General features: G+C 37.2%; 1 protein-coding gene and 1 long non-coding RNA gene across 2 annotated transcripts; both read left to right on the forward strand.

Annotated features, from left to right (window-relative positions):
- The first annotated feature begins 572 nt into the window (after positions 1 to 572).
- On the forward strand, positions 573 to 1,205 carry LOC149921168 (uncharacterized). Its single transcript, XR_016477382.1, has 2 exons — positions 573 to 878; positions 942 to 1,205. It is a non-coding gene; the product is annotated as an uncharacterized LOC149921168 (long non-coding RNA).
- A 6,691-nt stretch (positions 1,206 to 7,896) lies between these two features.
- LOC149921169 (sn-1-specific diacylglycerol lipase ABHD11-like) lies at positions 7,897 to 11,950 on the forward strand. Its single transcript, XM_090162119.1, has 3 exons — positions 7,897 to 7,998; positions 10,347 to 10,503; positions 11,765 to 11,950. The coding sequence occupies exons 1-3, from the start codon at positions 7,955 to 7,957 to the stop codon at positions 11,948 to 11,950; spliced, it is 387 nt and encodes a 128-aa protein (XP_090018245.1). The 5' UTR covers positions 7,897 to 7,954.
- The last annotated feature ends 1,122 nt before the right edge of the window (positions 11,951 to 13,072 follow it).

Consider the following 13,072-nt stretch of genomic DNA (forward strand, 5'->3'; position numbering starts at 1 on the left):
CAATACGCCTACTCAATCATAAACTCAGAGAGTGTAAAGATTATGAGAGGCGTCTCTTCCTATTCCCGTAACGTTAAAATTTCGTACAAGATTTTGAGAGCGCGCGCCCATAGGAGAGGTTACGATACTATCCGACACACGATGTCGCTACTGGAAAATTTTTTAATTTTGTAAACATCCGGAAAGTTTTTCATCAGTCATGGCTGTTAAACATAGTTGAATTATGCTAATTTAAAATTAATAAAATTCAATTTCATGAAAAATAAAGAAACGTAAGTACAAGAAAGCGGACTATTTATAATATTTTGATACTAAAAGAATTATTTGTTTGATTAACCAAGGAAATTCATTGGAAATTTTATAAAATGGCCGAGGCTTAACGAGAACAGAGCGTTATAAATTAAAAAATACGAGGAAACATTGAAGTTGGTAAAATGAGATTAATGTTGTATTTTTAACAGTTTCCTATCTAATCTTTTCTGGGTTTTCATGTATTCATGGTTGAGATCTTGTTTCTTAAGGGAACTATGTATGCAGATTTCTATGAAAAAAGATATCATGTTTTGGTATGCAGTTGCACATGGAGAATCTTCATTAGCTTTAAAATATTTCTTGTCAATTCTTTGAATGATGAATCTCTCCAAACGTCCTTTAATATTTGTCATGTGCGATAAAAGCTTAAAACTGGTGTGAAATACTTAATTCATTTGTCTCCGTTACAAATTTAAAGAAACTATCAGTTGGTACGATGAGGCTGCTGAGCAGCTGATAGAAGAATTCTTTGCTGTTTTGAAAGCTTTAAAGTAAAAGAGCAGATTTGTTGGGTCTACAATTGGATTGTCTTTTTTGAGTTGACTTATGCAAGAAGAGCATTGAAGGTTTGAGTAGCAGCGGTGAATTAGATATCCTGAAATGTAACTAAGAACATTTTGTTTTAGCAGGTTTGGACTTCCAATAGAATTTCAAAATTCTAAGTCTTCATCGGAACATTGTCCCTGGCTTTGCGAGACTACAAGATTTTCAAAATTAGAATCCGGTGGTTTCAAGAGATTATTCACAGAGGCCGCCCTGTATGCAGCTCGAAGTTGTTGTGGATTGGGATGATCACGGACTCACGGTTGCCTCCTTTCTGTCTTATAGATCCAAGAAAATTATCTACAAAATCTTGGCTAATCCTGTCCTTTAATAAAAACTTAAAACCAAAATTATCCTTTAGATCTTCCCAGAGGAGTAGCAAGGCTTGAATTGAAATTACCATTTTCTGAAATTTCCAATGGTGTAGAGTCATTAAGGTTGAAAATTGTTGGCACAGCGGATGGTGTGAGCCTATTTTTAGTTCTAATATTCATGAAACTGGCATCAATGAAATGATTCGCGCCCATCATTATTTACATATTTCAGCCACAAAATAGAACTAAACTTTATATTAAGTTAATATGCCAATAAGCCTATCTAATGAAAATGCGAATTTACCAGTCTTTTTCCTTTGGAAACTTAAAAAAGATAAACAAGGATTTCTTGTTTTCGATATTTTACAATTTAAAACAAAAGAATATACCCCAGACCTACTAAATTATTTAAAAACCTTGTAAAACTAGCATTAAAAATCTGGAAAGTTTTTGCGTCTCTTTTAAACCTAACATCGAAACGCACGTGCTGTGAGAACGGCGCCACTGGTGGCGCCATCGCTCTTACGGTAGTAGTGGACATTTTTGGGAAAAAAAAGTTAGTACGCTTTTTTGAAAGAGAGACGCCTCTCATAATCTTTACACTCTCTGATAAACTGCTGGATTTTAGTCTGCTAAGCAGGCCATTCAACTTAAATTGCTAATTAATCTTCGAGCGTTAAATACAACTTAATGAAATTCAACGTTTGAAGATATATTTTTCTCATAAGATATATATTCAAAGTTTAAATTCAATCCGAAGTAACTCAAGCTTCGATATTCCACACTCTTCCTAAGAAATTGACGAAAATTGACGTGCCTAATATTACAAAATGCCGATTAGGGCAGAAAAAAAGCTGCCAACTAAATCGCTAAGTAGTTTATGTAAATTTGTGAAAACTATTCGCAAAAGACAAACAAGTTAAAATTTGAAAGAGTGACGTCATTACGAATCTCGTTGGGGATTTTTTTGGTTGCGTCCTGCAATAACGTTCTTTCTTTCGTATAAAAGCTTATCTTATTTCCTATATCTCGGCACGTACGAAGGATCAAATCCCCAAGGGAGACCCTGGAATGAGCCTGAACGCTTCCAAGTCCTTGTCAAACAGGCAAGGTTCAAGGTCTTTCCTCCCCCCCTACCCCATCCCCACCCAGTACCCAATCGGAAACGCACGTGGGACTTGGAAAATCCGGAGAGTTTTCTCTCTGAGTAAACTGGGATTTGATGGGAGATGCTGACCAAAAACCGATTTTCAGATATAATTACGTGTCATATACCGGATAGATGTATAATTCCCAACTCCGGAACAAATACTGCAATTCGTCGACGCGTGAAATTAACCTTTTCAGTTGCAATAGAGCCATCTAGTTGAAAAACGGCGGATGTTCCTTGGCTATTGTCTAACCTCCATCGTACTAACTACGAGTCTACGACGAAAATTCAACAAATTCGTTTTCAATCGAAAAATCATTGCTTCGATGTGTTTTTAACGAAACTAGTGCCAGTTAGCCCAAACTATTCTTCACGACGTACATTAGCGCGCGTGTATTGCAACTGAAAAAGGTTAATAATGGAGCGATCTTAAAGATGCCATGATTTTGTATTTAATTATAAATCTTAATTAATAAATGTAAATATCAACCTTTCAATGAAATATATAACGCGAAAAACTTTAAGAATAAGTCGACGTATCAGGTTTTTCAGGGCATATTTTCTAAGCCTAACGATATATTAGGCTTAAGAAATCAAATAAAAAAGGCTGATTAATTCATATTTCGGTTTCTTAATTTCTCCAACATGCTATAAATGAAAGCTGTAATAATATTGAATAAAATTTAAGTTTAAAAAAAGGCTATTTTATAAATTCGGTAATTATGACCCATATTGAAACGGATCACGGCAAGTACAATCTCAAAATTCCATTGACGTTTACAACTCAAAACGTAAAAATTAAGGCCTCGGAACTGTAGAGAAAAACTCCTAATTAGTATGTAAAAAAATTAATAATTTATATTCAAAGAGATTAGAAAACGCTGATAATATGTATCCCCAGTACGCGCTTCTCCTCCACAAATATACAAACAATTGAAATGAAATTCCGGAAAAGGAGAAACAAGGTTAAACAACACGAGGTTGGGGATTCGCAATTATATAAACAAAGTAACTAACTTACCCGGCTGGAGCGTAGACAGAGCGTTTCGATTGGCGAGGTTAGCCGTTATTAAAACGTCTGACCTTGAGCAGCCAGGCTCGACTTGGGCGTAGGAGTTGCACAGGGTAACGAAGGAGCCTGCCAGTAGACGAGTTGGGTCGACACCTCATTGGACGGTCCGAAGAGGGGAGAGGTAAAGGTGCGCGCAATCTGCCAGAGAGAACGAGCTCCGATGACTCGCGATCGATCGGGCCGGGCCCTAGCCCAGGTAGGGAAGAGGTCCCGTTGCTATGGTGACGCCCAGACTAAGGCCTCTTCAGCGGCGCTAGGGTGTTAGTCGGACTCAACGGGCGGCGGGGAGAAGCGGGCTCCGTCGACCCCCTTTCATTTTCCTCTTAGTTCGTTTCTCGCCGCTTCCTAGGTGTCACCCTACACCTGTTGATTCCTAGTTGTTCGGGCATTTTGCCAAAAGACTGCCCAGCCACGCCATTAGAGCGACTGCGTCTTTGGAATTGCCCACTAGCCCAAAGCTTAAGTATACAATCGGCCTATTTGATTAACTAGGAAGCATTGGCTAGGACAGTAAGTAAAAGAGATCTCAACGACACAGACATCTGAATGTAAATTTGGCTCGCTGGGTCAAGTATAAAAACAATCCCGTTGATAAAAGCGCGTATAACTCTAGTAGATAAGGTCAAGCTTCCGTCGATACTTCAATCTGGAAAGAAGTGGAAATTGTAATTTCTAATCCAGCTGCTAGGTGTATTAATGGACGATTATAAGCACGCAGCACGATTTTCTACTACGTTATCGACTGACGCGCCATGAGTGAATAACGACTAAAGCTTCACCTTCCCTGTTAGTAGTGTCGTTATTAATATCTCCGCCCACCCGCGAAACTCTTTCGAAGGTTTTAGCCGCTATCTGGCCCATATATCGAAGGGAATTTAGGGTCTGTCTGCGGGGGCCCTATTTACGAAACTGCTATGATTATGCCCAATTGAAAGACAGTAGAAACTAAATCGACAAATCATCTCCTAACACTCGCTACAACGTGTTTTAAACGTAACTAGCCAACTGTTAAACCTGGTGGCGGAATTAGTAAATTTGTTGATCTGCCAAAAATATGAAACTTTATACCCTCGTTAAAAGTGTCAAACAATGGTTTTTTTGGAATTAATAGCGGAAATAATTGGCCATACTAGTGTCACACAAATCCCCTTCACGCTCTTCTATTCCGAAATTAGGATATAAAAGTGCCACCCAAATCCTTTTAAGGGTAAATAAATAAAATCCTATTCTTGGCTTAAAACAAGTGTCAGCTCTATCGTTGCCCTCTGTATTTTTGATTGGGTCTATATAACGAAGATGGCTATGATTGCTAAGATCGCCGGGAAGGTACTTCCATCTATTATCGACTTTCATAAACGTATTATCATTTATTTGAAATTCAACGATGACGTGATTGAAACACGTGATTGCAGAATAGCCAATCAAAGGAAGGGGTACGTCGAGGCACCTACTTTTGAGGGAATAATTTGCTTGCTCAACTTGTTTCAATTTCGACTAAACTCGACGTTAGTGACATCACTCGCTCGCCAATGATACTAACCTTAAAATAGGAGCACGTTCACAGCTAGTCATTCTCCTTAAGTATAAATAATTCTTGGTTGAATCTATGATGCAATTATTGGCCGGACAGAGTATGTAAAGAATAGATCAATTTTTAAAAGAGGATGGCTGATTATTGTACAGGCCTGACCAGTGGCGTAGGAACGGGGCGGGGTACTGGGGTACAGTGTACCCCCCTTGAAATTTTATAGGGGTGCCAAATTGGTTTGAAAAGGGCTCCAAATTCTTTTAGTAGGGGCGCAATAAGCCTGTCGATGAGGGGGACGCCAAATTTAGCAGCCAAACTGTACGCCCCTTAATCCAAAACGTTAATACGCGCCTGGGCCTGACTGCAATAATATGATTACGTCACTAGTTACAAATTTAGCATTTACAAAGACTGTACTCAAGTCGAGCTACCACGTAGATTACCATTGCAGATTTCCATTCGAGCTACCACGTCGAATACCATTTGACATTTCCAGTCGAGTTACCACGTAGATCACCATTTGACATTCCAACTCAAGTTACCACTTAGATTACCATTTGGCACTTCAGGTCGAGCTACCACGTAGATTGCCATTTGACATTCCCAGTCAAATTACCGCGTAGATTACAATTTGACATTTCCAGTCGAGCTACCACGTAGATTGCCATTTGATATTCCCAGTCAAACTACCACGTAGATTACAATTTGACATTTCCAGTCGAGCTACCACGTAGATTACCATTTGACATTTCAAGTCGAGTTACCACGTAGACGGTAGATTACAATTTGGCACTTCAAGTCGAGTCGAGAAAAAGGTGGGACCTGCAGCAATTTGCGACGACCTGTACAACCTGCACCTGCCAAGTTTCTAACCTGTACCACTGCAACCTGCAATTTTTTATAAAACCAGCCATGATCAACCCAACCTGCACCTGCAGGCTATTTCACCTGTCCAACCTGCAACCGGCACAGGTAACCTCCGAGTGGTTAGCACTTTCGCCTCGCAGCAAGAGGAGCCGGGTTCGATCCCACCTTGTGGCACTGGGTGAAAACTCGGAACAACTCCTTCTGCGTAGAGTTTGCAAGTTCTCTCCCCGCTGGTTTAAGGGGTTTTCCCCCGAGATCTTCGGTTTCCCCTTCCACAAAAACTTGTTGAGGTTAACGGTAATAGTGAGTGTAGGGAGCTGTTGGCTCGGGTGGCATGCAGGGCTTGCCACCACCCTCCTACGCATTGTAACCCGGCCACCTGAATTAATGGCTTCAAAAGTCGCATGATGACTTAGGCCTAGGGTGGTGCCTTGGGTATTAGCTTAGCTGATTATTATTATTATTATCACCTGCAGAAATACTAATAAAGTCTATAACTGGTCTGTTAAACACTTGACGTCTTAACATACAAAGAAAATAATCATCCTACGTCACCGGCACCGTAGAAATGTAATTCTTGGTCTCCAAAATAAAACGTATTTTACAGCTAAGGCCCACGAGTGACGAGACTAGAGTGTAAAAAACGAAACTAAAACAAAACCGGTTTTCGAAAATTGATTTTAAGTCGAGGCGCGCCGCCGCGTGGAGAGAGTTAGAGACCGGAGACTGGAGCTGGCGTGAAGAGAGTAAGGGAAAACGTAATCCGAGAAGCTACACATTTCCATTCTCCCCACGGTTATTTTAGCGAGGACAGACACCAGTTCGTCACAGCATAGTATTCATATTGCATATTCATTTTCTTAGTTCTTTAATGTTGCGGTAAAGCGGACCTTTCGTTTATATATGGCAGGTTGGCAGGTAAACCTGTAAATCTGCGATAATATGATCTACCCAGCCTGTATCTGCCACTCTTTTCACCTGTCCAACCTGCAACCTGCAAAAAATATTTTCTATCGTGATCTGATCTGACCGGACCTGCGCAGGTTGCAGTTATCTGTAGACCTGCGCAGGTAATCTGTACAGTTCCCACCTTTGAGTCAAGCTACCACGTAGATTACCATTTGACATTCCCAGTCAAATTACCACGTAGATTACAATTTGCCATTTCCAGTCGAGCTACCACGTATATTACCATTTGACATTCCCGGTCAAATTACAACGTAGATTACAATTTGACATTTCCAGTCGAGCTACCACGTAGATTACCATTTGACATTTCCAGTCGAGCTACCACGTATATTACCATTTGACATTCCCGGTCAAATTACAACGTACTAGTTTACAATTTGACATTTTCAGTCGATTACCATTTGACAAGTCGAGCTACCATGTAGATTACCATTTGGCACTTCAAGTTGAGCTACCACGTAGATTGCTATGTGACATTTCCAGTCGAGCTACCACGTAGATTACCATTTAACATTTCCAATCGAGATACCACGTAGATTACCATTTGACATTTCACGTCGAGCTACCACGTAGATCACCATTTGACATTCCCAGTCAAATTACCATGTAGAATACAATTTGATATTTCCAGTCGAGGTACCACGTAGATTACCATGTAACATTTCCAGTCGAGCTACCACGTAGATTACCATTTGACATTCCCAGTCAAATTACCACGTAGATTACAATTTGACATTTCCAGTCGAGGTACCACGTAGATTACCATGTAACATTTCCAGTCAAATTACCACGTAGATTACAATTTGACATTTCCAGTCGAGCTACCACGTAGATTAAGATTGATACATTGCAAGTAGAACTAACTCAGACATCTGAGGCTGTAAACATTTTTTTAATTGAAGCAATCGAACCGTATCTTTGAAAGACCTAGGTACGTTGTCGCTCTCAATTTTTTTCACGTTTTTATCCGAAAATGTTTCCTTCAGCGCATACCTTAACACTATCCCCAACAGTCCGGAACAGAAAGGAGGGGTGAATTACCGCGGCTAGAGGGGTGGGACAAATACAGGGGACCACTTTTTCCAAAACGTACGAAATGAAGTCAGTTCCAGATATCTAAGATACGGACGGTGAAAGACGTTATTCACCGGCTCTCGAATTAAAATATCAGTCAATATAAAATACATTTCAAAACAAAAATGAACTACAACCGACTGAAATGTCAACGGTTAAATTACTCTTGGTAAGTCTTTTTAATTTCATTTTGTTTTGGCGTTTGAGACCCCGAAAATATATAAATTTCAAATAAATGTTTATTTTTAATTTTGAGTTAACGTAAATTTAAAATATTTTTATACAATATCGTAATTAAACTTTCGTTAGTATACCCATTAGAAAATTGATTATTTTATTGATTTAAATAAAATTGGTTTGAACCTTTCGATTACTTAGAAATTTTAATGTATTATCTTAGCCGAAATAATATTTTTAGTCTATGGAAATTAAAACCTGGGTTTTAAATATTAATAAAATTAATACATTTTAAATTGATGTCGATTTTAAAATCGATGTTCAAAATTTGTCGAGAATGAATAAATAAAAAAATTAGTTTTTAAAACATTCACTATAGAAATATTTATTCTTTTAGCTCACTTAATGAAACTATTAACTTATATAGCCAATTATTAATCAATTCGATAAAACTTTTTCCATACAAATGAATAAATTTAAAGCATTAACGAAATTTAAAAATAATTTGAAGAAAAAATATTTACAAATTGTAATCTTAAAATTTCTAAAATTACAAAATGATTATAGCTTAAATGCGAAGTTAATTCAATTTTAAGCTCTTTTTAAGTATTATTACAACCATTTCAAATTTGAATAGAGCGTTCTAAAGCCGAGTTCCCACTTGACGAATTTTCAAGACTTTAGCGACAAATTTAATTTTCGTCGTAACTTTGAGCTTCACTAAATTTCACTCGCATGCGTCAATTCGCTTCGCGAAAACAGCATTTTTCGCTAAGTGGGAACTAGCCTTTAATACTGCAAAAACCGAAATAATTCACGGATGAACAAATATTCGCAAAAAAAAAATTACAATTTTCCCTTTTTTTAGAGGTAATCTTTCCATCAAACGGAAAATGAAAATTTAAAAGGAAAAACACGAAATATTATTCTGGAGAAAAAGTTTTATAAATTATGGACCTGCTAGGTAATACCAAGAATGTATTCATGTTAATAGAGAACGGTAACTTTAGCCTCTGTTTCCCTGATACCCTAAAGAGGATTTATTATTTATTAATATTATGAATAACAATGACCACAAACAAAAACATACTGAAGCCGAGGTAACATTATGAGCCATAGGCCACGTAATGAAACATTACTAAACAAAATTAAACGCCACCCTCCTACGCGCTGTAAACCTGTTTCAAGGCATTAAAAGTCGCTCGATGGCTCCAATTAAACACAATTAAACATTATAAGAGTAATATAATTTACATTATTTTAAAATTTAGTATTAAATTAATAAATAATCTTAATATTTAAAATATATTATCTAATAATTATTTTTATAAAGACAATTTACATTTAAATTATTTAACATAATATATAACTATATAAAGAAATTTAATATTTAAAATTGTAAATAGAAGTGTCAACAGAGGGCACCCTGAAATGTATAATAAACGTGGCCTGAGAAATAAGTGATAAAGCACGTCACATTACCGCAATGTTATGTTTGTTTTTTCACTGTTGCTTTGATCCGTTCTTGGTCTAGAAATTATTTCGCTTCGTTTTGGTGGTACAGGTGGAGTTGCCAATAAACATGGTCGAACACTCGAAAATAGATGCATTAAACTCAGAATTATAAGCACTCGTATGAAACCTATTTTGGCACTTGAATATTAAAGGTTTGAATTTCTCTAGTTTTTACGTAAAATCAAACGATAATTAGCATTATATTTAGGTTAGGAGACAGGTCTTGGGCGTAGCTATTCTCAAAATTTTAATGAAATTGGTTAACATTTACTACTAAGGCTACGGTGTAGCTAACCAACGATCGAACATTTTGCCAATTGACACGGTGATAAGGAAGTAATTAAATGAAATAAAATAAAATAATTAAAAATAAAATGATATGAAATGAAATACGATAAAAATAAAATAATTAAAAATAAAATGACATGAAATGAAATACGATAAAAATAAAATAATCAAAAATAAAATGATATGAAATGAAATACGATAAAAATAAAATAATAAAAAATTAAATGATATGAAATGAAATACGATAAAAATAAAATAATTAAAAATAAAATGATATGAAATGAAATACGATAAAAATAAAATAATTAAAAATAAAATGATATGAAATGAAATACGATAAAAATGAAATAATTAAAAATAAAATTATATGAAATGAAATACGATAAAAATAAAATAATTAAAAATAAAATGATATGAAATGAAATACGATAAAAATAAAATGTAATGTAATGAAATGAAATACAATAGAAATAATATAATTAAAAATAAAACTTCAAACAAAATACAAATTTCTGAATTTATGTAATTGGTTTTCAGGGACCGTCCGAGTATGCCGTGCGCTTATACCCATTATCAACCGAAGGAAACTACTAAAATCGACGCTTGTCCGATCGTGGTCGTGCCTTGCGTTTTCGGTTGGCGGGACAACTGGAAACACGTGGCGCAAGAACTGTCCAATGTCACGTCTCTCGAGGTAACTCCAGAAGTATATAACATTCTCTTACGAGAGAAGTATACTGCTACGTACAATTTGCCAGTTTCAATAACATTACCGCCATCTATCGGTTCACAATGTTTTGCACTGAATAATGCAGCGCGTTCTTAAAATTAGTCTCGCGCTAAAGTACTATCTTGGCCAATTGCGATAAAATAAAAGCGGGTGTCAAAACTATTTGAAGTTGGCTGCACTAGTGGTATTTGAAAATACCGTTACATTATTGAAATTGGCTAAAAGTTAATTCATAGCCAATTATAGAGTTTGCGCTGTTGCGACTGGACATATAACCGGTTTGTCTATGATATATCTTTATACTGCCAAAGCCGATAATTTTCTATGCATTGATCTGGCAGCATTTTTCAACAGGGGGCAAGACAGTCAGAGAAGGGTTTATTTAAGCGTCTATTAGTCGACTGTAAATTAAAAATTCTGATATTCCTTGTGCTATTGAAAAGGTTACTATGGAGTCACGAGCTGAACGTCAAAACATGAAACGCGCGAGGAATTCTGCACGTTTAAAAAATACGCTTTCTATAACTTCCGTTTACGATCTGTAAAGTTGAAAGCTAGGAGCAACAAACACAACACCCCACACAAGGAGAACGCAACCCGTCAAAAGTCGTGGATTTTCTTGTGTACATTTTTCATTGGCTAGACGCTTTAGCGCCTGCTGCCGTCGAAAGGGGAAATTTCGGAAATTGTCTTCCCCCCCCCCGCCCGTAAAACGTTCATCGTAAAGGCTCGTGACGCTCGTTCAATGAAATTTGTACACAACCCTTCGTTAGCGTGTTTAAAGGCTAGCTGCGTTCTCCTTGTGTTTGTTGCTCCTAGTTGTAAGTGACTTAAAGGGCCACACCGGCGTTTGAATTTGATCTGTTTCCAGAATAGGATTGGTCGTGTCTGCTACCACGTGTTAAATCCGGGCTGAATTTTTCAAACGCCGCGCGCCGCCGGTGTGGATGGTTAATTTACCGTTTACGCCATAAACACTTGCTGAAGTTAACTATAATAGTAAGTGTAGGGAGGTGTTGGCTCACTTGGCATGAAGGGCTTGCCACCAACCTCCTACGAAATCTAACTCGGCCACAAGTCACTAGTTGAATCAAGCCTGTGTGGTTCCTTATGCATTAGCTTAGCTGATTATTACTATTATCCCTTCAACAAGGTTTCGTTAAAGACATACCATTATGGCTAGACAGTGTTCAATGAGTGACCAGGCGTTTTCATCCTTCAACAGGTGTACGTGGTGGACCCTCGTAACCACGGCGAGAGTCCGCACAGCGAGAATGGCGATTATTACGACATGACAGCGGACATCGTCCACTTCTTGGAGGAACGAGGAATTGCCAAGTTCCATTTGCTTGGGCACAGTATGGGTGGACGAACCGCCATGACCATCGCTTTTACCAGGGTACGACTTTAATTTCTTACCAACAACACCACTACAACTCAGTGGCAGGGTCAGGGGGCCCCATTCCTTCGACCGGGGCCCCATTAAGCTAAACCTTAACGAAACCCGTTGGGTAATAACTTTTAAGATTTTCAAAAATGTATTACGGGGAACTTTGAAATAGAAACTTTGAGGATGAAACACCATATTTTGCTAGCTTCAGGATTAGAGGGCCCAGAAATCCTTCTTAGGGGCCGAATAAAAATTTGTGGTTCCACGTTTTTGGTCTATCTTTCCAAATACTCTTGGCGCCACCAGTGCTACAGCTATAACATTAGGTTCAAGAACGTATTTATGTTGGCCGATAATCAATGGATGGTTGAAAGACCGATAAAAATTACATAAGGGAGAAGGGGTCGTTTTACAGGGGTAACGCCATTAGAGTTCGATTTTTAAACACCTGAAGTTTTTAAAGATGGCGTCAAAAGTCTGAAATGCATAAATTTTAAATTAACTAAAAACTACCAAAAATATTTTTACAGATATTTCAATACTGAGTTTATTATTATTGACCGTTTTTGTGTACTAAATCAGTGAATATTTAAACCCTTCCAAGCAAATATTTAAATTAGCTCCATTTAGTATCAACAAAAGCATTAGACAATTGTTTTTGCTCCATTTTAAACAAAATTTACAAAATCCGAGTTATTTTCGTGAATCATTTTTATATTTAGTTATACTCCCTTTAATGCTCAAAAATATTGAAGTTTGTTTTGAGATCCCAAACTCAGAAACGTTGCTACAGTGTGAACTTTGATCTCAATTATCCTAAGTGACCGAATTATTTTAAAAATTTGGTCTAGTGGTATTTACACTACGTGCCTACCGACCGGAAGTATATATTATATAAACGACCGGTTTCAATGATTTAATTATGCTTAATTGTAAAACTATTTAACCTTTCTTCTTAAAAAGGGCAGTTATGAGGAAATGTAAGTACTGTTTTCCTCGAACAGACAATTTCCTTCAAATTTAGTATTTACGATGGCCCACCTGTCGTTGTCTAAGAAGTGTGTCGGAACCACCAAATGCAGAACAAAATCGTTTAATTTGTTAGACGAACGTTTTCCTCTAGGCCACAGAATTACAATCATC

Source organism: Leiobunum rupestre, chromosome 11 (assembly GCF_980474605.1).
Source record: "Leiobunum rupestre chromosome 11, qqLeiRupe1.1.hap1, whole genome shotgun sequence".
Taxonomy (NCBI): Eukaryota; Metazoa; Arthropoda; class Arachnida; order Opiliones; family Sclerosomatidae; genus Leiobunum; species Leiobunum rupestre.

Coding starts and splice junctions, on each gene's coding strand:
- LOC149921169 (XM_090162119.1), top strand. CDS start 7,955: ATGAACTACAACCGACTGAAATGTCAACGGTTAAATTACTCTTG. Junction 7,999..10,346: donor CAACGGTTAAATTACTCTTG/GTAAGTCTTTTT, acceptor ATTGGTTTTCAG/GGACCGTCCGAGTATGCCGT. Junction 10,504..11,764: donor CCAATGTCACGTCTCTCGAG/GTAACTCCAGAA, acceptor ATCCTTCAACAG/GTGTACGTGGTGGACCCTCG.